Genomic DNA, 26,877 nt, shown 5'->3' with positions numbered 1-26,877 from the left:
TGGGAGGTCCAGGCAAATTCTTTCTCCTACAGATGGTTGTAAGTCTGTGACCTCCTCCAGCTGACCTGTCCTGCAAGAGTCTTCCGGAGCCATTAGACAAGAGGGCCACTGCATGCCGTGGGGTGGCGGCGTCTCTCTGCTCCATCCATTCCTGTATCCCCACCTTCCTTAGAGAATCTCCTCTGTCTTGTCCTTAACTGCTGAGGTGGGACCCCAGTCCTGCAGCCAGGATTTTCCAGAAGCTCCACTTGCCCTATTCCCAGCATCTCCCCCTCTCCACGCCCTCCTTCAGGGCTCTTGAACACTGGGCAAGAGTGGGGGAAGGTTTCATGGAGCCGCAAAGGAGCAAGATAGAGGCGAGCTCAGAGGAGAGAGCACTGGATTTCACGGACATCATCCCTGTGAAAGTAGCAGGTGGTAACTCGGCCTGGCTCTCTGTTATGTGGATTGACTTATTTAATCTTCACAGAAGTCCTTTGAGGTGGGTACTCTTGTTTTCCCTGTTTTGCAGAGAAGGAAATAGGCACCAACGGGTTAGGCTGCTTGCCAAGGTCCACAGCTGTAAGTGATAGAGCCAGGATCCAAACCCAAGTGGTTTGACTCCAGAATGTGGGCTCTCGACTTGTATAATCTGCTGCTTCTCCCAGCCCTTGGGACCTCTGAGCTCTTGGTCATGCTGTTCTCTCCTACTGGAATGCCCTTCCTCCTCCACCTCCCAAAATGCACCCCTCCAGACCTAGCTCAGTGCTTCCCCTCATACGCTCATACTCGAGCCAGGCAGAGCTCCAGGCATCCTCCTCGAGGCCACCAGGCTGCCCCTTCTTTCCACTGTGGCGTGGACACGCCATGTTGGCTTTGCCCAGTCATGACGTCGCTCCACAGCAAGCCATGGACATTTCCAGGCAGGCCCTGGGCCTTGTCCACTGTGGTGCTTCAGCCTCCAGCACGTAGCAGCAGACCCATCCAAGAGCTGTTCAGTGTCCCAGATGAGGCTTGCCTCAGCTTCTGCCTTTCTGGCTCCTGTGGGATTTTGGATAAGTCCATGGGACTTGGGATAAATCACTCCTCCTCTCTCACCTCAGAACCATCTCTGTGGTTCCCAGGACTGAGCTTTTTTCTCTAATTGTTCCTCAGCTGCTGAAAGCCCCATCTCTCCCTGCCAGGGAAATCACCTGAGGACTTTCCCTCCACAGGCCATTCTCTGGGAAAGAGATGGGAGCTGCTGGTTGGGCCAGTCCTGACGTTCTGGGACTTGGAATGTCCTGGAGGAATGTCTGAGTCACCTTCCTGTCTGAGGAAGGCATTTGGCTGCTCTCCCTGGGGGGATGAAGGGCCAGGAAAGGTCCTGAGTCCTCTGTCCAAGCTCTACTCTTCTTGCCCAGGCCTCAGCGGGAGGGTCATCTAGTAACAGCAACTTACTGATAAATTGTTATGAAGTAGGGGCGCCTGAGTGGCACGGTTGGGCGGGCATCTGACTCTCAGTTTCGGCGCAGGTTGTGATCTCAGGGTTGTGAGACTGAGCTTCGGGTTGTGCTCCTCGCTCGGTGGGGAGTCTGCTTGAGTTTCTCTCCCTCTGCCTCCCAACCACTCGCACACTCTCTCTAGCACTAAAATAAATCTTTTAAAAAATAATAATTGTAAATAATAATAATAATTATTATTATGAAGTATTGTATACTACCTCATCCCGACCTGTTCCCAGCGTTGTGCATTCCCGAGCCAGAGAAGCCAGGCAGCAGGAGAGTTAGGACCATAGGTTGGGGTCGGGCCAGAGCTCCAGCTCCAGGGTTGCCATTCCTTCCCCTCTCCAAGCCTCAGTTTCCCCATCTGTAAAGTGGGACAAGAGGGCCCTTCCTCCTGGGTCACTGTGAAGAACCCACATGTAAGCCACACAATGCCTGGCCCGTAGCTACTGCTCCGAACCTGGCTTCGACCATTGCAGAGATGAGATCTGCGAGCAGCTTCGGTGCAAAGAGTAGGTGTTCTATTTTTTCTTTTAAAGATTTTCTTTAGAGAGTGAGAGTGAGAGTGGGGGTGGGGATGCAGAGGGATAGGGGGAGAGAGCATCTTGAGCAGAACTTTGCACTGAGCATGGACCCCCACACGGGGCTTGATCTCATGATCCTGAGATCATGACCTAAGCAGAAATCAGGAATCAGACGCCCAACCGACTGAGCCACCCACCCAGGCGCCCCAAACAGGAGGTGTTCTCTTCACCTCCACGTTGGCAACATTGAGCACATGATAAATATCCAAAAGACCTCATGAAATGTTCCACTTTTAGCCCTACCTCAGTGGCTGTGTGTCTTTGGGCAATCTGCTTTCCCTCTCTGGGCTGGCCCTCTTTGTCTGGGGGTGGATGTGAAGTTGTCTTAGCTGACACTTTAATATCAAGGCCCAAGCGAGTGGTAGGTCACCGGAGTCATTCTGCAGTTGGCAGAGCTGACCTGGTCTGATTTCTGTCCCTAACCGTAACCAGCTATGTGACAGAGAGAAGTTCTTTGACCTCTTGAAAACTCTGTTTATCTATCAAGTGTGTCCAGATTCTCCCTTTTTCTCAGTGTTGTTCTGCGACTTCAGCCCATGAGGAATCCTTGGCGTAGACCCAGAACGTTCAAAGTGTTCAGTTAACTAAAGATTATTTAAGAGAGGGGAAGTGGGGGCAGAGGGAGGGTGGTTGTTAATCATGTGTGTGGGAGCCCTGAAGAGCAACAAACTCCAGCTGGTGAGGCTGAGAGATGGCTCCTTGGAGAAGATTGGCCCGAAGGCCCAGAGAGGGAAGGTGACCTGCTCTGTGCCACACAGCTGTTGCGGCAGAGCTGAAAGGGCCTCCATAGATTTGGCCCCAGTTTGGGCTGGGAGGCAGCAGTCTGTGACAGGGGCAGGCCTTGGCTCTCAGATGACCCCCCAGGAAGGGGGATGCCATTTTCCAGTTTGTACTGGGAAGGTCTGATTTCCTCTCCTCCTTCTGAGAAGCCAAAGGCTCCCAAAACAAACAAATAAAGCTTTGTTTGTTTTATTTCATTCAGTGAATGATTTGTTTTACATAATATGTTTCAGCAGGGGCAGTTTTTCCCTGCTGATTTCACCCTCTCTGTTGAGGAAAGGGCTTCAGAACAGGAGGCAAGAGGGTTCTAGATGTCTCTGGGCCTCAGTTTCCCCTTCTGTGAAATGAACTGATTCTACAGGTATGCATGTATTCTTGCAAACCATGTACTCTTGGGCATCTGTCTGGCTCAGTCGGTGGAGCCTGTGACTCTTAATCTCGGAGTTATGTGTTCGAGCCTCATGCTGGTTGTAGAAATTACTCAGAGAGGGAGACAAACCGTAAGAGACTCTTAGCTCTAGGAAACAAACTGAAGGTTGCTGGAGGGGGTTGCTGGGGGCAGGGATGGGGGGGATGAGGTAATTGGGTGGCGGGCATGAAGGAGGGCCCTTGATGTAATAATGAGCACTGAGGGGGCGCCTGGGTGGCTCAGTAGGTTAAAGCCTCTGCCTTCCGCTCAGGTCATGATCCCAGGGTCCTGGGATCAAGTCCCGCATCAGGCTCTCTCTGCTCAGCGGGGAGCCTGCTTCCTCCTCTCTCTCTGCCTGCCTCTCTGCCTACCTGTGATCTCTGTCTGTCAGATAAATAAATAAAATCTTTAAAAAAGAAATAATGAGCACCAAGTGTTATATGCAACTGATGGATCACTGACCTCTACCTCGGAAACTAATAATACACTATATGTTAATTAATTGAATTTCAATAAATATGACACATACACAAAGTAAAATCTTTGAAAACAAAAATAAAACAACCATGAGCTTTTGCAAGCCACTGATTATGTTGTACAATGGGGGGATAAAAGGAACAGAACATTGTGCAGAGAAGACTGCAACATTAGGAGGGGTGAGGGGAGGTTGCTGCATACATCCGGTTGCAGAAGCAGAAAATACTCCGCAGCGCTCTGTGCGGAATCAGTAACAGGGGTTGCCTCTGGGGAAAGAAACCAGTCTGGGATGGAGAAATGTTCACTGTTTATTCAGTTGTACTTTTTTTTTTTTTTTAAGTAGGCTCCCTTTTGGGGCGCCTGGGTGGCTCAGTGGGTTAAGCCTCTGCCTTGGGCTCAGGTTATGATCTCAGGGTCCTGCGATCAAACCCTAAATCGATCTCTCTCTCTCTGTCAAATAAAATAAATGAAATCTTAAAAAAATTTTTTTAAAAGATTTTTAAAAAATTAAATAAGGTAGCCTCCGTGTTGGAGCCCTATGTGGGGCCTGAAACCAGGATCCCAGGACCCTAAGATCAAGACCTGAGCTGAGATCAAGAGTTGGACGCTTCACCGACTGAGCCACCCACTATTCTTTTGTATCTTTTAAAATAAAATTGTCCGCTTCGGCTGTGCCATTCCCCTGGCCTCCCTGTTCCATTTCTGGCTCCTCTGTTGGGTCTGCTGCTTTTCCCAGCCAGATCATCCAGAATAATCTCTTTAATGTCTGGCCATCTGATTAATAAGCTTAATCCCCTCCCCTCGCATGGAGCGGCTTCTTCCCAGGTTCCAGAGACTAGGACATGAGCATTTCTGGGAGGCCGTGAATCTGTCTACTGTATATGACTTTGATCAATTTCCAGTTTTTTGTTTTTGTTTTTGTTTTTTTATTAACATATAATGTATTATTTGCCCCAGAGGCACAGGTATGTGAATCATCAGTCTTACACAATTCACAGCGCTCCCCATAGCATATATCCTCCCCAGTGTCCATCATCCAGACACCCCAATCTTCCATCCTCCTCCCCTCCAGCAACCGTCAGTTTGCTTCCTGAGATTAAGAGTCTCTTATGGTTTGTCTCCCTCTCTGGTTTCGTCTTGTTTCACTTTTCCTTCCCTCCCCCTGTGATTTTCTGTCTTGTTTCCCAATTTCCTCTTATCAGTGAGATCATGTGATAATTGTCTTTCTCCAACTGACTTAATTCGCTCAGCATAATACCCTCCAGTCCATCCACGTCGTTGCAATTCGGGTTTTTGGTTTTTTTTTTTTTTTTGATGGCTGCATAAATATTCCATTATATATATATATACACCACATTTTCTTTATCCATTCATCTGCTGATGGGCATCTAGATTTCTTTCCATAGTTTGGCTATTGTGGACATTGCTGCTATAAACATTCGGGTGCCCATGTCCCTTCAGATCACTACATTTGTATCTTTGGGGTAAATACCCAGTACTGTGATTGCTGGGTCATAGGGTAGCTCTATTTTCAACTTTCTGAGGAACCTCCACACAGTTTTCCAGAGTGGCCACACCAGCTTGCATTCCCCAATTTCCAGTTTTTGATTGGTTCTTTCTGACTACCTTGCACTGTTTTATCATTGTTCTTTGGTGGGGGAGTGTTTTCAGAGTTTGTCAGTCATTCCAGAAATCCCAGCCGTGAATGGTAAATTCTCACAATGAAATATGGTCTAGGCATAAGGACAAATGCACTGAAGGGAAAAGGAGCCACGTAGCTGAATCTCACAAACACCGTGTGGAGAAAAGAAGGCACCTACGAAAGAATGCTTTCTGCCTGGTGCAGATGGACAAAACACTGGTCTTGGCAGAGGTGCTGGGAAGGTGGCTTCCCTTGAGAGGCTCGTGGTTGGAAGAGGTCGTGAGGGGGTTTCTGAGTGCTGATAATCTCCTATTTTTTACTTTTTGTTTTGAAGTAATTTCAAGTTTCTAGCCATCTTGCAAAAACAGTATGACAAATTCCTGTATTCCCGTCACCCGGAGTCATTGTTAGCATTTTGTTACCTTTCTTTTTTAAATCCTTCTCTCTTTCCAGATAAGGCATCCTAGCTCATGGGGCAGAGACAGCATCCCCGGGGCAGCCACTTTCTGGAGCTCAGGATACAAGATGCAGGGAGAGCATCCTTTTCCTTCGTGGGTGGTCTTGGAGGATCCTTCTGGACAGAGAGATACGGACCTCAGTCATCCTCCTACCTGAAAGCTCCTGGGCATTCCAGGTACTCTTAGCTCCCCCACCTCTCATAGTCCTCTCTCCCGACCCAGATCAGTGAGCATCAGGGCAAACAAGTGACAAGCAAGTGAGGGTTAGGCGCCACTGTGGAAAGAACCTTGAACTTGGAGATGTACCTCCATGGGTTTTCTCCTCTCCTCCTTCCACATCATTCCTCACCCTCTTCTGCCTCCCTCCTTGGAGGGTGTCATGTCCCCTCATAGTTCCAGCCACCACCTCTTGTCTGGGGATTGCTTACTGGGATTTCCCTGGACCAGGCATATAATCTCTCTAGCTCAGACTTTCCCCATCTGTGAAATGAGCAATGGCCATTATGCTCTTTCAACCCCAAAAGGGCTGTGGTGAGGACCATTTGAAGCAGAAAATGAACAAGTCTTTGGTTCTCAAACAATGTGGTGGTGAAATCCCCATTTCACAGAACTGGAGCCTGACCCCGAGGAGTATGAGGCTTTTAGCCCAGCTCTCACTGTCAGTTGGTGCTGTAGCCGAGTCAGAGTCGGGATCTCTGAACTTTAGGGGATAGCCACAGGAGACACATTCTAAAGCTTTTAGGTGCCTCTCATTTTATGGTGCAGTGAAAAGCCAGACTGGAAATGCAAAAACATAGCAAATGGCTGAAGGGATGGATGGAATGTGTAGGACTGTTTGCTTTTCTAAGAGGAAAAAAAGCACTGATGGTTTGGCAATGGGGCTTGCTCTCTGATGGCAAGCCAGAGCTAGCTCTTCATTCAGAATAAGGTACTGGAGGATAAACCAACTTTTCCTCATCTGGCCACTGCTCCTTGAAGGACTTTCATGTTTCATCATTTACAAAGACTGGTAAATTACTCTTCATCAAACCCGTTTCCTCTTCTTGGGCACTTGGCCAGATTATGGCTCCTGCCTCCCTTAGCAGTCAGGTGAGGCCACGTGTCTAGATTCTGGTCGGCGGGTTATCTGGAGGAGATGGGAGGTCAAGGCACTGTTTTCTTATGATAGGAGAAACAGCAGTATAATATATGCTGATGAGCTGCTACAGTCCGGGGGGAAATTGATGCTGCCGGGAAGACGTGGGAGAATGAGAATTCCCTTGAGTCGGAGAGGTCAGGAGCAAGGGAGATGCACTTCTGTGGCCAGATACTGTAGCTGCGGGTGAGAGTTTTTCTGATAACTTCTCTTCTCTTGGGAAAATCGGAAATAAGGTTGGGGGTCTGGATCAGGGAGGAAGGGTTGAAAGTTTGAGAGGAGGGAAGAGCGGATGGAATAGTCTGGAAGAAGGGGAGGGTGAACGAGCCAAGGAGACGTAGTAGGACTTTTGGGCAGCACCAAGGGACCATGGGAGACTGGTGATCTTGAATGGATAGTTGGAGTGACTTGGTACTTCTCTCCAACCATGTCCAGCTGCACGGGTGCAGGTGCACTGAGTGGAGTGTTGGGTTTCACTCTGGTCATGGTTGTGCCAGGAGGTAGCAAGAGGAATGGGAGTTGAAGTTAGTTGGTCAAGAGAGTTGAGGGCATAGGCAGACAATGCTTGTAATGAAAGACCGTGGAAGTTGAACTGAGTGAGGAGAGAAGTAAGGACCTAAGGGGGTAGCAAGGGACAGTGAAAGAGGACGGGATTGATCTGGGTGGGGTCAAAGGGTTGCTGGAATTGGATACGCAAGTAGTAAGCTGGACTGATTGATGGTGGCGGTTCGTGAGGGGTCTTTGAAATTGAGATTATGCAAGCACAGTTATGGGTAATGATGTGGTCAAGGATATGACCTTGGGATGGAGGAGGTGAGGTAGGGGGAGGATAAGTTCATCAGCACAGAGGAGGTCATGGAACTGAGAGGGTGGTTATCGAAATTACCAGGATTATGACACAATCACACTGGGGAGAGTGACTATGAGCTGGGAGCTAAAATTGTCAGCCAAGGGTGGTGGAGAGGGTTGCAGCCAGGAGTTTGGTAAGGGATGTCTGGCCACATCCATTTCAAAGTATCTAGGGGCTTTAGGGAGGAGAGAGGAAGAATGGCTGACTGGGAAGTAGCTTTGAAGAACAAGGAGGATGCTTATCCCACCCCTGGCCCCATGGTGATAATGGGTACTGCGAAGAAAGCTACAGGGACCCAGGGTCCTCAGAGGAGAACCAAGTTTAGAACGAAAAAGTGAGCAAAAAGATGAAGGCAACAGGAAGACCCAGACAAGGATGTCCATTCATTACAGAACTCTTAGTAATAGTGAATATCTGGAAACAACCTAAATGTCCATTGCCAGGGGAGTGGATAAACAGTAGATTTGTCTAAAATAGAATTTGCTACACTCAACAGTGAAAACAAAATGTGCCAGACCCATGTGGATCAATAAAGTTTATAAACGTGAACTTGAGTGAAATAAGCAATTGTGAAAACGTTCCGTCAAGTGTGATGCTACCTCTCTAAGACCCACAAAACAATACTATATTTTATTTATAAAGCTATAAAAGGATAATGACCTCCTTGGGAGGGGCCCCCAGCAGCTTCAGTATGGTGGTTTTGTGGTTACCCATGGAAAACGGTGGAGGGGAAATGGGTAAGGGTGGGGGTAAGGTAGCTTTGGTTGTATCGAAAATATTTTATTTCTTAATGAAAGAAACAGAAAGAGAGAGATGAACCACACTACAAACTAAAACATAGCAAAATACCAACTGCCATTAAATTTAGGTTGTGGGTCCCAAGACTTATTTTACTTTTCTGTATGTTTGGAAGGTTTCAGTGTGAAAGTTTTAAAGATTAAAAAGCCCAGAGGGGATTACTGTGAAGTGCGGTAATCAAGATGACCTAGCACTGGCATAGGGATGGGTGTGAAGATCAGTGAACTAGAACTGAGAGTCCAGAAATAAGCGCAGACAATTGACTTTTGACAAGGTGCCAAGACAATGAAATGGGGGAAAGCATAGTCTTTTCCACTAATAATGCTGGCACAATGACAGAAGAATGAAGTTGGACCCCTACCTCACATCATATACAAAGATTAACTCAAAGTGGATCAAAGATTGAAATGAAAGGGGTGCCTGGGTGGCTCAGTGGGTTAAAGCCTCTGCCTTCGGCTCAGGTCGTGATCTCAGAGTCCTGGGATCGAGTCCCGCATTGGGCTCTCTGCTCAGCAGGGAATCTGCTTCCCTCCTCCCCCCTCTGGCTGTCTCTCTGCCTACTTGTGATCTCTGTCTGTCAAGTAAATAAATAAAATCTTAAAAAAAAAAGATTGAAAGAAAGAGCTGAAACTGTAACACTCTTAGAAGAAAACATAAGGATAAGTCTTCACACCTCTGGATAAGACAATGGTTTCTTAGAAATGACACCTAAAGTAACCCAAGGAACAGTAGATCCATTGGATGTCATCACAATTAAAAACTTTGGTGCTCCAGAGGATACTATCACTAAAGTGAAAAGACAAGCCAAAGAATGGGAGAAAATAAGGATCCAAAATCAGCATATACTAAGCAAAACAAGTCAATCAGAGAAAGACAATTATCATGTGATCTCACTGATACATGGAATTTGAGAAACAAAACAGAGGAGCATAGGGAAAGGGAGGAAAAAATAAAATAAAACCAGAGAGGGAGACAAACCGTAAGAGACTCTTAATCATAGGAAACAAACTGAGGGTTGTCAGAGGGGAGAAGAGTGGAGGGATGGGGTAACTGGGTGATGGGCTTTAAGGAGGGACATGATGTGATGAGGACTGAGCGTATATAAGACTGACAAATCACAGACCTGTACCTCTGAAACCAATAATACTTCATATGTTAATTAATTGAATTAAAATAGAAGATGGTATCAGCATACACAAAGAGCAGTTACAACTCAACAACAAAAAGACAAGAGACCCTACTTATTTATTTATATATTTATGATTTTATTTATTTTTTTGAGAGAGAGAGAGAGAGAGCAGGAGCAGGGGGAGAGGTGGAGAAAGGACAGAGGGAGAGGGAGAAGCAGACTCCGCATGGAGCAGGGAGCTCCATGCAGGGCTTATTGCTGGGCTCCATATGGGGCTCAGTCCCAGGATTCCCTTAGATCATGACCTGAGCCGAAATTAGACACTTGATGGACTGAGCCACACCCCCCACCACCCCGTGCTCTGACAAACAACAATTTAAAAATGGACAAAGGATGGGGGTGCCTGGCTGGCTCAGTTGGAAGAGCATACGACTCTCGATCCTGGGGTTGCCAGTTTGAAACTGCATTGGATGTGGAGGTTACTTGAAAATAAGATCTTTAAAAAAGAAAAAGGGCAGGGGCGCCTGGGTGGCTCAGTGGGTTAAAGCCTCTGCCTTCGGCTCAGGTCATGATCCCAGGGTCCTGGGATTGGGCCCCACATCCGGCTCTCTGCTCAGCAGGGAGCCTGCTTCCTCCTTTCTCTCTGCCTGCTTCTCTGCCTACTTGTGATCTCCGTCTGTCAAATAAATAAATGAAATCTTTAATAAAAAAAAAAAGAAGAAGAAGGGCAAAGACATGAATAGACATTCCAGGGAAGATATACAAAGAGCAGATATGCACGTGATGAGATGCTCAGCAACATTAGTCATTAGGAAAACATAAATCAAAACCACGATGACATACCGCTTCATGTGCACTAGGAGAACTGTAATCAACATCCAGATGTTAACAAGGGTTGACATGGAAGTGGAAGGATTGGAGCTTCATTGCCAGTGGCTATGGAAATTGGGGGAGCCTCCTTGGAAACAGCCTGACAGGTTCTTTAAAAGTTAACCATAGAGGGGTGCCTGGGTGGCTCAGTTGTTGAGCATCTGCCTTCAGCTCAGGTCATGATCTCAGGGTCCTGGGATCGAGCACCGCATCGGGCTCCCTGCTCAGCAGCGAGTTTTCCTCCTTCTATCCGTCGGAGCTTCCCCTTTGCAGCAAATGCAGGAAGGGGGGGGGGCTCAGATAAATAAATAAAATCAGTTAACCATAGAATTGCCTATGACTTGGCAATTCCACTCCTCCTTAAACACCCCAAAGGGTTGAAAACAGACGCTCACACAAAAGCGTGGACATCATGTTATCATTTGGCTATCATCAGAATAGCCAAAATATGGAAACGACCGCTAGTAGTAGTAGACTGCTAGTAGATGAATGGATGAACCGAATATGGTCTCCACTAGGAAACATTCAGTCGGAAGCAAGCACGGACTACTGAAGCATGCTATAGCCCTGGTGATCCTTGAGAGAAATTGGGCAGCGAAAGAAGCCAGACACAAAATGCCACATGTTGTGTGGTTCCGTTTCTGTGAAATGCCCGCAAAAGGCCAACTCAGAGAGTAAATTCGTGGTTGTCAGGGGCTGGGGACAGGGGGGTATGAAGGGTGAGTGCTGCTGGACTCAGGGCTTCTTTCTGGGGTGATGAAGATGTTTCGGAAATGAAATAGTGAAGTGGTTACATGCCTTGTGAATATCTTAAAAGACCACTGAATTATCCACCCTTTAAAGGGGTGACTTTTTATGGTATGTGAAATGTATCTTAAAAACAAATGCACAAACCCTGGGATTCAACCCAGACTCCCTACTGTGGCCCCAGCAGATGGCTTCCGGTCTCTGAGCCTTGGTTCCTCATCCAAGCCATCAGGCATCGGTAACTCAGTCTGTTGTGGACTCCACACGTGGCTTGTCACTCTCTCTGGTGCCTCTGGGCCTAATGTGACCCTGGCTGAAGAGGGTCAACAGTTAGGGTGCAGCTGGGCTCTGGGGTCAGACCTGAGCACCAGTATAAGCCCCGCCACTCTCTGCGGACTGTCTGTGTCCTTATCTGATCTTCTCCTCAGTTTCCTCATCTGAGAAATGGGGATGATGACAGTGGCCCCTTCTAAGTGTTGCTATGGGGAGATGGTGAGCTAGTGAATATAAAATCCAAGACCGAGTACATCTGGCACTCAGTAACAACCAGTTGGCATCTCTGTTGTCATCCTGGTTATTGTGGCCAGTTAGCCCCAAAGTCTTTTACTTCTTCCTCCTCATCCTTCTCTCCCCATATCAGGATTTCCCACTCGCCTCATAGTCTGCTTGTCTGGCCCAAGGGGTGGTCGGGACCTTCAAAGACCTTGCCTCCTGGTTGGGCTTTTGACCAATTCTCTTTGCCCACAAGCGCCCAGACTTGCCAGCCTGCTGTCCTCAATTAAATGTGCCCATCCTTCTTTCCAGCTCCTGGGAAAGCCGGGGTGCTCATCTTCACCCAGCCAAGTGGTGGCGGGGGATGGCAGGATGCCCTCCAGGAGGCTTCAGAATGGAGTGGGGCTCCCAGCTGCTCCAAAATCAGGGGACTGGTGAGTCCCCACAGCCCCACGTGGAGCCCCTTCCTGCATTTGCTGAAAAGGGGAAGCTCCGAGGCAGCTGTCTGGGGCAGGGACTTTCTCTTTGCATCTCCCTGGAAGCAAAAGCCCAGACAATCTTACTTCTAGGAATTTATCCACCACTTGCATTCCCCTTGGTGAGTTTGCTTAAGGAAAGTTATTTCGGCATTTTTTTTTTTTTAATTTAAATGAAAAGACTGGAAAAACCCAAAATATCCATCAATTGGGGGGATTGGCTATATACATTTTGGTCCATTCACCCAGTGGAGAACCACACACCCACTGAAGCATGAGGCCAGTCTAAGTGTACTACAGGGCACTGCTTCCAAGACGCATTTTAGGTCAACAAAGCAGAGTGCAAAACAGTATTTTTGTGTTTACTATATACTGCCTGCCCATCCTCCCTCCCTCCCTTCTATTACTTTTTTTTTTCTTCTCCCCCCCTTCTATTACTTTCAAAGGAATACCTTTATATATGTGCTTGCATATGGTTACATTGTTTCTGAAGGACAAACAAGAAATCATTCATCCTGTTTTTCTCTGAGGAAAAGAAGTGATCCACGGAGAGCTGGTGGTCAGAAGTGGGAGAATTACTTCTCAGTCTACTGCTTTTGTGTGCATACATTATAGATGCTATCTTTTTGAAAAGTCCATCATGCACATGGGAAAAAAGTTTCAAACCATGCAAAAGGCTATTAGGTGGAAAGTTAAGTCTCCCCTCCTCTGAACACTGGCCCCCACCCACTACCCTGTCCCTGCCTCCAGGATGACCAGTAAGATCTAAACTAGGTATGGGTGTGAATACACAGTTGTATGTAATCGCATATATTTTTATTGAGGTAAGATACGCATTAACCTAAAATTTCCCGTTTTAACCGCTTCAGGTGCACAGCCCTGTAGTACGAAGTACATCCACAATGCTGTGTGACTGCCATCCCTTCCAGAACTTTCTCAACTTCCTGAACCGAAACTCCATCCTGTCAAACAGCCCAGTCCTCAGTCCCTGGCACCCACCAGCCCCCTTTCTGTCTCCGTGAACGTGACTGCCTCTAGGTGCCTCCTTTGAGTGGGGTCCTGCAGCATTTGTCTTTTTGTGTCTGGGTTGTTTCATTGAGCTTAATGTCCTGGAGGCTCATGTCATTGTAGCACGTGTCAGGATTTCCTTCCTTTTTCAGGCTGAATCGTATTGTACTGTAGGCGCCAACCACGTTCTGCTTATCTGTTCGTCTGTCAGTGGATGTTGGAGTTGTTTCCACTTCTGTGTATCTTTTAATATGCAAGAATTCATTTAAGCGAAGGAAGTTTGGAGAAAAGCGGATTTGATCCGGGAGCTTTTCAGAGTGAGCTCAGAAGGATGGGGCGGCATCACCCACCCCCTAGGATGGGAGAAAACAGCCCCGTGGGCAACTGCCGGTGATTCCCACCTTCAGCCCCGAGAGGAACTCCCCTTTCCTTTCTTTGAAAGCTGGTCCCCTGAGTCCTGCCTGGGAGTTCAGGGCTCCTTGAACACTGTACCTGCCTGGGCTCCTGTTCCAGGGAGGCCGAGGATCCCTGGAGCGCAGAGGCTGGCTGGCTGCCCCTGTGACTTACCCTCCTTCCACCCCCAGGGAAGTGGGGTGATGGAGTGGCAGAGGCTGAGCCAGCAGGAAGGGCCTTGGGGCCCTGCTGAGTCCCTGGGGACACAGGTGCTCTCCAGGGGCAGCCCCTGAGTCCACCCATGGAGGGCCTCCGCCCCGGAGGGCCTCCATGTAAGAAAACCCCAAGTTCAGATGAAGAACCACCAGACTGGTTCTCTGCCTGTCACTTGCAATTTTCCAATGACAGCTAATTTTCCACAGGATGACTTCCACATTTAAAAAATATTTCTTCTTTTCTCCTCATGTTTTTATTAGGAAACAATTTATTACTATTTTTGTTATTATTATTTTTTAGATTTTATTTATTTACTTACTTGAGAGAAAGAGAGAGAGAGAGTGCATGTGTGCACATGTGCCTGTGAGTGTGGGGCAGGGGAGGGGAGTGGGGAGGAGCAGAGGCAGGGGCAGGTGCAGAGGGAAGGGAGAAGAATCTCAAGCAGATGCCCCACTAAGCACGGAGCCCAAGGCAGGGAGGGCTCCATCCCGTGACCCTGAGGTTCTGACCTGGGCTGAAACCAAGAGTCGGAGGCCCAAACGACTGAGCCACCCAAGCGCCCCTATTATGAAACACTTTAAATGCTCAGGAATTTTGTAGTTCAGTGATGGCTAGCATATCCACCACCTAGCTCCAACATTGTTAATATTTGGCTATATTCGCTTTGTCTCTCTCTTTCCTCTCTGGGATATCTGTATATATATACAAGTATATATGCACGTACACGCATATGCACACACATACATATATAAGCATATATACATACACTTATATATACTCACAGATAAAAGCACACATGTATACACATACACACACACATACACACATCTATATATATACACACTTACCTTTACACATGTACACACACACACACACACACACACACACATATTTCCCCTGAACATGAACTCTTCAAAAGGAAGGTCCTCATGACCTTCACCCCTAAACACTTTAGCGTGCGTCTCTTATGTCTCTTAAGAATAAGGACATTCTCGGGGTGCCTGGGTGGCTCAGTGGGTTAAGCCTCTGCCTTCAACTCGGGTCATGGTCTCAGGGTCCTGGGATTGAACCCCGAGTCGGGCTCTCTGCTCAGCGGGGATCCCCCTCTCTCTCTGCCTACTTGTGACCTCTGTCAAATAAATAAATAAAATCTTAAAAAAAAAAAAACGAATAAGGACATTCTCCTACATCTTCTTAAAGTCTTTATTCCGCCTAAGATCAACAATAAAGCCCTAATATCATTTAATATTTAAATTTCCCCATCTCTCCCCAAATTGTCTTTTGTAGCAGTTGTTCCAAAACTAGGATTCCCAAAGTCCACATATTGGGTTGTGATGTCTCTTAAATCTCTTTAACCTTAAATGTCCCTATTCACTTTTTTTTTTTAAACAACGTTGACTTTTTGTTGATCCCAGGATAGTAATCTTGTAGAGGCACTGGAAGGACCCACCTTCCGGAGATGTCTGTCTTCTCATGGGGTCATTCATCTTTTCCTAGCCTCTGTATTTCTTACAGACTGGAAGTTAGGATTAGAAGCTTGATTAGATTCTGGGTAACAAGTTTTCCTCCTTTTTTATTTTATTTTATTTATTTGATAGAGGGAGAGAGAGAGCAAGTACACAAGCAGGAGGGAGAGAGAGAAGCAGACTTCTTGCTGAGCAGGGAGCCTGATTCAGGGCTCGATCCCAACACCTTGGGATCATGACCTGAGCCGAAGGCAGATGCCCAACCGGCTGAGCCACCTAGGTGCCCCCCCCCTTTTTTAGGACTTTAATTTTTTTAGAGCAGCTTTAAGTTCATGGCAAAATTAAAAGGAAGCTACAGAGAATTTCCTTGTACCTTCTGCCCTCACCTGTGCACAGCCTCCCGCATTATCAACATCCCCAGCCAGAGTGGTCCGTTTGTTACAACTGGTCAACACACACACACACACACACACACACACACACACACCCTTATCACATTGTTTACCTTACAGTTTCCTCTTGGCTTTGTATTTTTCTATAGGTTTGGAGAAAAACACGCTAATGACACGTATCCCTCATTGTGGTATCACACAGAGTATTTCCACGGCCCTAAAAGTCCTCTGTGCTCTGCCCATTCATCTCTCCCTCCCCCTAACCCCTGGCAACCACCGAGCTTCTTACTGTGTCCATAGTTTTGTCTTTTCCAGAATGTCACAGAGTTGGAATCCTACGATATACGGCCTTTTCAGATTGGCTTCTTTCCCTTAGTCATATTTAAGTAAATGGAAGATTCCTCCATGGCTGTTCATGGCTTGATAACTCACTCACTATAACTCATTTCATTTTTAGCACTGAAGAATATTCCATTGTCTCGATAGGCCACAGTTGATCTATCCCCCTACTGAAGGACATCTTGGTTACTTCTAAGTTGTGGCATTTATGAAAATGAATGTAGGCTTTTGTGTGGACATAAATAACTTCTTTGGGGACATGCCAAGGAGCGTGATCACTGGATCCCATGCTAGGAGTATGTTTCGTTTTGTAAGAAACTGCCAAACTGCAGTCCAGAGTGGCTGGACCATTTGGCATCTGCACAACAGTGGACTGGGGTTCTCGGTCCTCACCCTTGCCAGCATCTGGTGCCGTCAGTGTTCCAGATTTTGGCCGTTCCAATGGGTGTGTCATGATACCTCACTGTTGTTTTAATTTGCATTTCCCTGATGACATACAATGTGGAGTATCTTTCCATATACTTTTGTTTTCTTTCTTCTTTTTTTAAATGTATGTTTGTATGTGATCTCACATGCATACATACATACATATGTATGTCTTTCACAACCCCGAGATCACACTCCTCCAACTGAGCCATTCTTTTTTTTAACTGATAAAATATATACAACATCAAATTAACCATTTTTAACCATTTTTTATGGTTATTTGATGGTTTTTGATGGTTGTGCGGCATTAATTATATTCAGGTGGTTGTGCCCCATCACCACCAACCATCTCCAGAACTTTTCCATCTTCCCAGTCTGAAACTCTGGGCTCATTAAACACTAACCAACCATTCCCTCCTCCTTCCAGCACCTGGCAACCATCCTTCTACTCTCTGTCTCTATGAATTTGATGACTAGGAACCTCACAGAAGTGGAATCACACAGTGACAGTCACACAGTGACTGGCTTTGGGTAACGCTCCTTGACGTGAGGTCTTCCCAGGGGGTGCTGTGTACTACTTTGCCTCTCCTTCAGCTGCCTCCTGCTCCCCCACCCTTTCTGCCCCCGCTGCTCTGCCCTCTGGCAGGGCCTTATTTATTTATTTATTTATTTATTTATATTTACCTATTTATTTGAGAGAGCGTGCATGGTGCACAAGCCTGTGAGCGGGAGAAGGGCAGAGGGAGAGGGAGAGGGAGAGAGAGAATCCTCAAGCAGACTCTGTGCTGAGCACTGAGCCCGACATGGGGCTTGATCTCATGACCCATGATATCATGACATATGAGCCGAAATCAAGAGTCAGACGCCCTGGTGGCTGAGCCACCCAGGTGCCCCTAGCCCTTCGAGGGCCTTCGCACTTGCCTTTTCCTCCCTGGCAGGCTCCTTGGTATCTTGTGTGTTTCAGCTCCTCCCAGAGGCCTTTACTGACCAACCACAGCTGCTTCCCTATCGTCACAGTCTCCTTTCCTCCGTTTGATTTTCTTCACGGCACCCACGATCGCTTGATATTACCCTGTTTGGTATTTGCCTGTTTATCGTCCGTCTCCAGGGTAAAATCTACGCTAGCAGGGACGCGTTCACTGTCACATCCCAGATCCTGGTACTATCCTTGGCCCATGATGGGGGCTCGTATTAGTTCCTTCCTGCTGCTGTAACACGTGGTCCCAAATGTAGGGACTTCAAATGACACAAACCGACTCTCTTGTGGTTCCGGAAATCAGATGTCCTCAGACGGTTTCAGTGGGACTGAAATCGAGGCATCAACAGAGCTATATTCCTTCTGGAAGTCCCAGAAGAGTGTCTGTTTCCTTGCATTTTCCAGCTTCTAGAGGCTGTCTGCATTCCCGGGTTCATGATCCTACATCTCCCAGACTTCTGCTTCCATCATTCCATCTCCTCTCCTGCTCTGAATCTGATCCACTCTTATAATGACTCCGTGAAGCTGTTGGGCCCACCAGGAGAAACCAGACAACCTCCCTATTTTACAGGGATCATGACCCGAGCCAAAGGCAGAGGCTTTAACCTACAGTGCCACCCAGGCGCACCCTATTTTACAGTCTTTAACTTAAACACATCTGCAAAGTCCCAGTTACCATGTAAGGTCACATATGCACATATTTCAGGAAATAAGACACATTGCGGGCACTGTTATCTTGTCTACCACGGGGCTCAATAAATATTTGTTGAATGAATGATAAATGGATGGGTGGGGCCCTTTGCAAATGGAGTGCTGGTTCCTGAATTTCTAGGCTAGCTCAGTCACTAACTGGTTGTGTGACCTTGGGCAAGTCCCTTTATTCTCTGAGCCTCAGTTTCCTCCGTCGTTTCATGTGTCCTGAGCGCCCACTGGGGACCCCACTCTCAGTAGACACTGGGAATGCCAAGACAGACATAAGCAGACCCTTGTCTTCCAAGAGCATGGAGTTTGGCTTCTGGGAAGGGGTCTGAGAAAGGGAAAACTTGACATCGTCTGCTCTAGGCCATGTTCTAGGTCACCCTGCAGAACTTTCAAGTCCTGAGGGGGTGTGCTTACCTAGTAGGTGACATTTCAAATGGCTCTTAATGCATGAGTAGGAGTTTATGCGGTAGAGAAGTAAAAAGGGCATTGATGCCCAAGGACAGACTACAGAGCTCTTTGAGGAAGTTTGAGGACTGTGGCGTGATCCCTCAGAGGAGGGTGGCCAGTGTGGGAGGGAGCGTGTCTGGGAAGGAGGCCTTGAAGGCCACAGTTAGGGGCTTGGGCTCTGCCCTTGGGTCAAAGGTCACAGCAGGGGTTTGAAGCAGGAGAGAGGCCTGAGCAGCTTTGAATCTGGGCCGCTCCAGCCACCCCAAGAGGGGATTGAGGGCTGAAGCTGGTCTGGGGTTGGGGGTGCCTGGGGTGGAGGTGGCCTGGACTGGGCAGGGACCATGGGGCTGGAAGGGAGGGGACAGATTCAAGAGAAATGTAGGAAGTAGTAAGTGGGATATGGTGAGAGATCGAGAAGGGGGTGGATGAGGAAGAGACCGGAGACAGCTGGGAAGGAAGAACAGGCAGGAGGGAAATGTGTGGAAGCTCTTTGCAACTGTTGAGGGGATCATGCATTGGCCCAAATTGGGATTTTGGGAGAGACGGCAGAAGAGGCTGATGCAGGGCGCAGAAACCAGCCCCGTGCATTCTCAGGCCTCTCCTTCTGAGGAGAGATCAGTGATGAAGATCATCAAGGCTACAAGGTGAGGGTTTAGGACTGCTCAGCCCCTGCCCACATCCAAACTGCCTTACAAACAACCATGGAGGTAAATAGGTAGGGCTGTGAAACCATCTGCCCCATTTCCAGATGGGCAAACTGATCCTCAAAGACATCCAGTGACATGGGGAAGGCCATCGAGTCAGTGGACCCTGGAGAGCACAGGCCTCTAAACCCAGCTGACGGGGGATTTTGCAAGTCTCTTGAGACTCAGAGGGGCGGGCAGACTGGGGGTCCCCTCTGAGCTATTCCCAGCCACAGAGAATTTCCTTTTATTTGGAGGAAGCGGGAGTTCTTCTTTCATAATGTGAATGTCAGAGATTCTGAGCCCACCGGTGACTAAGAGTGTCTGAAGCTTGTGGGTGTAGCAAGTGTTTAAATACCAGACCTCCCTGTCATCTGGTGATTACAGACACCTGGACTGGGACACAAAGGACAAGAGCATGGCCAGCCTGAAGACTCCACTCCTGGCTGCCCTTGTCTTTTTTGCTCTGACACTTCAAACAACTGAGGCGGGTAAGGCTGGGGAGAGGGAGGACTCCCCGCAGAGGCCAGGATCAGACACTGCGGTCTCTTCCTTAGGAAGCAGAAAGAGCACCAGCCTGAGAGAAAATGACGCCAGTTCACTTCTGGCTCTGGGCTAGTCATGTTGCTTCTCTGGGCCTCAGTTTATGCATCTGTGAAATGTGTAGTCTCAAAGGCTTGGAGTCTAGGATCTGTCTCAGCTGGGTTGGGGGTTTGTGGTGGGCATGTCCTGGGGTCCTCTGGAGACCAGAGAACTCAAGCATAGGACCCTTGGGGTGTGGAGAAGGAGCCACCAAATGGAGCTGTCTGGGATGGGAAAAGGCAGGAGCTGGGGTAAGGGATATTCCCTTGGAAAGCCGGTCCTGCTCTCCTACCACCTCCTGCTTGCTCCAGAGCCTGCCCTCGACACTGAGTCCCTACCTTTTTTTACTCAGGTTTGGGGGTTCCTGGGAACTCTTCCTGCATTAAAGTCCCCATCGATTTGGTACTGTTACCACCCTTCTGTTTGGGGGAGGAGAGTGGGACTTGCCCAGGGTGACCTGGTAACAGGGCAGAGCAAGACTCGAACCCAGGTCTGCACCATTGGACTCTGCCTGAGCCCTTATCCTGACTCACCAGAGTCGTGCTATGTGACTCTGGGTAAGACATCCCCCTCTCTGGGCTTCAGCTTCCCCCACGTACACCTCGAAGGTTAGAGTAGGTGTGAGGTGAAGCGGACCTCTGCCATTGCCTGGGAACTCATCTGACTCAAAATGCACGTCTGACCCAGCGGGGCTGGGGCCGGGCGCCGGGCGTTCCCGACAAGCCCCCAGGTGCTGCTGATGGTGCCGGGGCACCGGCCTCACCTTGAACAGCTGGGCTCCTTCCTGTGCAGAGTCTCGGGTCCCACCTAGAAGCCTAGGGCTTCATTGATTCTCAGTCACTGTAAGTCCCTCTCCCTGGAGCTGACCTACGCAGACTGGGCCCTTCAGAGACCCTGAGCTTGGGGACTTTCAGGGTCCAGAGTCCCCCTGGCACCAACCTTCCACGTAAGAACAGAAGTGCTGGCTCAGAGGTTGGGGCCATGGGTGACCTGCCCAGGCTGGGGAACCTTCTCCTCCAGGTCCTTATGGCGCCAACGTGGAAGACAGCGTCTGTTGCCGGGAGTACTTCCGTCACCCTCTGCCTCTGCGCATGATCAGGTTTTTCTACTGGACTTCAGACTCGTGCCGGAGGCCTGGCGTGGTGTGAGTGTGGAGCTGGGGAGGCAGGGCCTGGCCTTGGAGAGCCCGGCGGGTTTGGCCCAGGAGGGTCCGGGAGAGGTGGGGGGGGACGGGGGACAGACCCAGGGATGGGGGACGTATAATCCGTCCTTGAAATGGCTCAGAAAAGAAATCCTGTGGTCATTCAACAAATCTAATGGGGTGCCTGCCAGGTGCTGGGTGGCGTGCCCGGTCCCGAGGGTACGGATCTGAATGAACCAGGCGCCGGCTGTCTGTCTACATAGCAGAACTTGCGTGGGCCGTGCGGAGCTCTAGCGTGGGGAGCAGCGTGCCGGCAGTGTGCCCAGAGCCTCTGAGTCAGCAGCGATGCTCCTAGCAGAAGCATCTGGAATCCTCGCCAGCACCCTGGGAGTTATCTGAGGCAGCCCATGGCTCCCCAAGGAGTACGGAGCCGACAGAGAGTGTCCCACGGCCAGGCAACCGGGCACGGTTCTGAGCATTCCTGTGTGAACTCAGGTCACCCCATAGCCTTCCTACAAGGCATGCGGTCATCTGCATTTTGCAGATGGAGAAACAGGTGCAGGGAGTTGGGTCGGGGGAGTGATTTGCTCGAGGCTGCCAGGCTCGAATCAGAACTCCTGGGTCCCCCCCCAACTCAGGGTTTTCTCCTGATGTTTTTATTCTCTTTTGCCTTTGTCTCTCCATGTCTTTGCTTCCTTTTCCTTGGCCTGGAGCCTGGGGCCTGCACCTGCCACTGGCCGCATGAGGTGGCCTGTCCCTGGGGCCGCCCCTGCAGGCTGCCACCTGTCAACCCGCTCAGTGGGGTGTCTGGGCCTGGGGCCTCATGACCCCCTTTGGGGCTCCATCATCTTCTCACCTTCCTCCTCCATACTCATCTTCCATCCCTCACAGGGGTCTTTGGGTGAATAACAAAGAGGGCTGAAGTGGGTTTGTGTCACTTCAACGCTGAAACTCAGTTTCCCCATCAGTATAACAGGAGCGATCACATTTATCTATCTATCAATTTGTTTTTTAAGGCTTTTTTTTTTAAAGATTTTTTTATTGGACAGAGAGAGACATAGTGAGAGAGGGAATACAAGCAGGGAGAGAGGGAGAGAAAGAAGCAGGCTCCCTGTTCTGTGGGGATGTGGGGCTTGATCCTAGGACCCTGGGATCACGACCTGAGCTGAAGGCAGAGATGCTTAACAACTGAGCCACCCAGGTGCCCCCACTTTCTTTTTTTTTTAAGGATTTGACTTTTATGTAATCTTTCCACCTAATGTGGGGCTCGAACTCACAAATCCGAGATCAAGAGTCGCACGTTCCACCCACTGAGTCAGCCAGACAGCCCTCCTTCATTTATTTTTATTTATCAAATCTGTAAAGAGTGCTCGCTAAATGCTAGGCACTTACAACCACTTTATAAATTAGAACTCATTTAATCCTTGAAACAACCCTATGTTGTAGGTGCTGTTCTGATCACCTTTTGCCAGGCAAGGCCAGGGGCACAGAGAGGTTATGGAACCTCCTGAGGCACAGGGCATGGTAATAGTAAGTGAAACGTGTAATGCTTGGTCCCTGGCCTAGAAAGATGTTCAGTAAAAGACAGCACACGTGATTATTGGATTTTGAGCCAGAAGGCGCTCTAGAAAGAATGTCCTGACAAATGGGGAGATGGAGTTTCAGAGGGGGGCTGAGTCTTGCCCAGTGTCACACAGCAGCCAGGGCAGGCTGCCCACGTGGCCAACATCAACATTGCTGCCTTCTTTGTTCTTTCTGTTCACTGGTTGTCTGTGGGGTGGGGGCAGGTCTGAGAAGTAGGGGAGCTTGGAGCTTCTAGGCCCCATGGACAGGCTCTTGAGAGGCAGGAAGGGAGTAAGGCTATGGGCATGTCCTTAACCTCTAGCCAGCTTTAAGTCCATTTCTGCCAACAATGGCTGTGAGGGTGGAAGACTTAGCCTGCGATTGCTGTGTGATCTTGGATCAGTGCCTACCTCTCTTCTCTGTGCTTTGGGCTTCTAGGGGGCATAGTGAATCAGATCTTACCAGCTCTGGCACTCGGGCAAGCTGCTTTACCCTCTTGGGCCTCACTTTCCTCACCTATGAAATGGGTAGAATAATAGGGCCCCATAAGATTTATGAAGAAAATCATTGTTAAGAGTTCAGTTCCTCTCCGCTGGGAGCTGCTCTGAGCCCATCAGTTTGTATTAACTTATCTAATCTTCATTCAAGGACCATGATTATCATCCCTATTTTAAAGATGTGGTAACTGAGGGACTTGCCAGCAATGATAGAGCTAGGATTTTAACCCAGATGAGCAGGCTCCAAAGTTCCTCGGTTTCTACCCAATATCCTCTCCCCCAAGGTGATGTGAGCAATGGTTGTGAGACTCCTGGGCATTTTATTCCCTGACCTAACCTGGCACTCAAGCCTGGGGCTGAGGAACTGAGAGTCCGGGAAGTCCTAGCCGCTGTCTCCTCCTCTCCCCGTGAAGAAGTGTGTTTACATACAGCAGGGGCCTCATAAAAGTTGAGATATTCTATGTAGCAAGTACTTCTGCCCGGGGCAGGGCCACATAAATGCTAAGCGACTCTGTATGGTGGGCATCTCTGCATACCGTAAGTGACTCATAAATGCTAAGCTTCCTGAGAAGAGTTGTAGCATCCTTGCTGCGTGCTAATGCTCCCTCATTCCCTCCTCCTTCCAGCTTCCTAACTGTCAAGGACCGGGAGATCTGTGCTGACCCCAGAATGCCCTGGGTGAAAAAGATTCTCCAGAAACTGAGCGCATGAGGAAGGGCCCTGCCCTGAGGACCGTGGCCTTGGCTCCTCCGGGAAGGCTCACAGAGCCCCACATCCCCGCCATCACAGCTGTCCCCCAACACAAGCCCGTGCCAACGAATCTCTCCACCATCTTTTATCTCTGTCCCTGAAGCTGTCACACTCAGACGAGCCTCCACACTGTCCCTCATCCCACCTCTTATGCCTCCAACCCATCCTCTACCCCACCACAGCCAGAGAGGCCACAGTCCTGCTCAGTTACTCCCTGGCTCAAAAACCCTCCCACGGCTCCCCATTGCCCCAGGCTGTAGTGAAAGCTGGGGAGCCTGACACCTGTCTCCAGCCCTGCCTCACTTCCCTTCGCACATGTTGGATCCAGCTCCCTGTTTTCCAAACTCATGCTGTACATATGCTGTCCAGGTCTTTCTCAAGGCTGCTCCCGATGCCCAGAATGTCTTCCCATCACCTGTACCTATCCAACCCTCCCGGCCCTCTGAGGCATTGCACAGCCCAAGCAGCCAGAGATTGAGTTTTGTTTTAGTTTTTGTTTTTTCAGATGTCCCCTGACCCTCTGCCATCTCTTAACAGCCCTGATTGCAGTCTGCCCAGAATTCTCAGGACTTGGGGGCTTGCCCTCCAGCCCCACTGGCTGGACCAAGGTCCCATGCCTGAGTTACTTTGTCTCCTGGCCTCTAACACCGAGTGCAGAGCACAGGGCCTGGCTCTGAATCAGGGCTCAACGAATGGGTATAGACTGAATTAATAAAAGTAATGTTCCTCTCCCAGCTCCCAACTCCCACCTCCCAAAGACCCTCACACATCAATACAGAGACTCAAGTTCATCTAGAAAGCAGCCAGCTGAGTCAATTGGGAAGCCTCAAATTTGCCCAGATTCACTTTTCGTCCCCATTTCAGTTTTGTGTTGGGTCTCTTTACTCTTCTTGTTTTCCTCTAGTCTTGATTGCTCCTTGAACCTCCAATACCCAGGCCTGAACTCTTCAGAGTCCCCCCACTTTCCCTCTCTTTTCCCTAATAACCAGTAACTTAATTTTCACTATGGTGTGAATGACTATACTTGGCTTGGTATTAACAAGCTCTAGCTATATTTCTATAAGAAAAGAGGGCAAATGTTTAAGGGGCCAACTGAATGAATGGAAGAATTTTAGGAACTGTGTGGGAGGGGGACAAGGAGGAGCTTTTCTGGTCCGGGAGTGTGCAGGCATAGTTAAATGGAAGAGTCTTGGGTGAAGATTGTTCTTGGGTGGCAGGGGTCAGCATAAGGACTGGGATTTGGGGTTTATCTGCACTTTTTTGGGGACCACAGATTCACCAGACAAAAGAAAGAAACTTTACACACAACTTGTTTCTTTCTGAGGTGGCCTGGGGCAGTGCAGGAGGGGGTCATTGCTCTGGAATTCTGAGACCGTTGAACCTCTCTGAGCCTCACTTAAAAATGAGAATACCATTCTCTGTGGGGGCTGTGGGGTTAGGTCCAGGACACGGGAAATAAAATGCTAACCTACCCCCGGCCCATGCATAGTGCCCTCCAGCATCCTGGGATTTCCCCTCCCTTCCTGTCCTGACCTTGTCCCTCAGGCCTTCTGAAAAAATAAATCCTCTACAACAGTATCTGCTTGCTTCCTTGGCATTTGCTGGCCTGGTAAGGTGGGGCAGGGGAGCACCGTCACCCCCTCACTCCCAACGGGGAGGCCCTTGATGTTATTGATGTGTAAGCTGGCCTGCCCAAGGTCACCTTGAGAGGCGATGAGGAGCCAGGACTAGACATGAGGACCCGGGGAGTAGCTGTGGAGGTGCCAAACCCCAGACATTTGTCCACCAGGCCAGGCCCCTGCCGAGCCTCTTGTTGGGAGGATCTGATGAAGTCACTCATTCAGTCCCCCAGTCTAGAGCTTTAGGCCGCATATTCATTCATTTATTCATTTGTCGGTCACGGATTCAATAACCCAACCTCAACCCTCCCCCTTGAAGCATCAGCACAGAGGAGGAGGAGAGCGTATTAGTCAGGAAATTCTGCTTCCTACAATAAGTAGTCCCGAATCTCAGTCGTTCATTTCCATAAGAGCTTTTTTCTTCTCCCGTGACATCCGATACTATTTTGTGGGTGACCTTCCATGTGGTCATTCAGGGACCCAGGCTCTTTCCTTCTTATGGCCCCGCCCTCCTCCAGGACTTGGACTCCTCTCCAGGAGGATGAGGCTGGTGGGAGCCAGACTGGGAACGGGGCTCCTGGCTTCTGTCTACCTGCTGTTGGCAGAACTCAGTCACGTGGCCACCCTGGCCCCAAGGGATGCGGGGAAGTACAGCCAAGCCGAGTGTCTGGGAGAAGGAGGGAGTGAGTATGGGGAGCGTTTAGTTCCTGTGGTGCTGATTCCTCTGGACTCTCAAATGGGTCCACTTTCCTGGACTAGACATAGCTCTTTCTGCCAAAACAACAGAAAAGGATTCCTCTGTCCTTGGGAAGTCTTTATTAGGACAATTTAAACATCGCTCCGCAAACATATTTGCATTGGTGACCTTTGCTCCATTTTAGATCTGGCTCTTACGAAGGTATTTCTTTTTTTCTTTTTTAAGGATTTTATTTATTTATTGGGCAGACAGAGATCACAAGCAGGCAAAGAGGCAGGCAGAGAGAGAGAGGAAGGGAAGCAGGCTCCCTGCTGAGCAGAGAGCCCAAGGCAGGGCTTGATACCAGGACCCTGAGATCATGACCTGAGCCGAAGGCAGAGGCTTTAACCCACTGAGCCACCCAGGCACCCCTCTTATGAAGGTATTTCTAAGGCAGTGGCTTCAGACACCAAGAGCACCTGTCTGGGAGGCAGGGACAAGCATCGGGAAGGGCACACATCATGGATTCAGACAATTGCAGGAACTCTCACTGACTGGTGTCTGGAGCAAGCTTGTTGGTCCCCGTGAGCCTCGATCTCTTGCTCCGTGAACAGAGGGCGATAAAAGCAGGTATCCGTGCACGAGGTGGTGAGGATCCAAGCCGATAAGAAAGTACAGACAGCCCACTAAC

General features: G+C 49.0%; 1 protein-coding gene across 1 annotated transcript; it reads left to right on the top strand.

Moving 5' to 3' along the window:
* The first annotated feature begins 19,677 nt into the window (after positions 1 to 19,677).
* On the top strand, positions 19,678 to 25,469 carry CCL22 (C-C motif chemokine ligand 22). Its single transcript, XM_032854395.1, has 3 exons — positions 19,678 to 19,849; positions 20,961 to 21,084; positions 23,768 to 25,469. The coding sequence occupies exons 1-3, from the start codon at positions 19,777 to 19,779 to the stop codon at positions 23,850 to 23,852; spliced, it is 282 nt and encodes a 93-aa protein (XP_032710286.1). The 5' UTR covers positions 19,678 to 19,776; the 3' UTR covers positions 23,853 to 25,469.
* The last annotated feature ends 1,408 nt before the right edge of the window (positions 25,470 to 26,877 follow it).

The sequence above is a fragment of the Lontra canadensis genome, unplaced genomic scaffold (genome assembly GCF_010015895.1).
Source record: "Lontra canadensis isolate GAN:19392208 unplaced genomic scaffold, GSC_riverotter_1.0 scaffold8, whole genome shotgun sequence".
Taxonomy (NCBI): domain Eukaryota; kingdom Metazoa; phylum Chordata; class Mammalia; order Carnivora; family Mustelidae; genus Lontra; species Lontra canadensis.
Note: the sequence above shows the minus strand (reverse complement) of the source record. Positions and strands in the feature narration are given on the sequence as shown.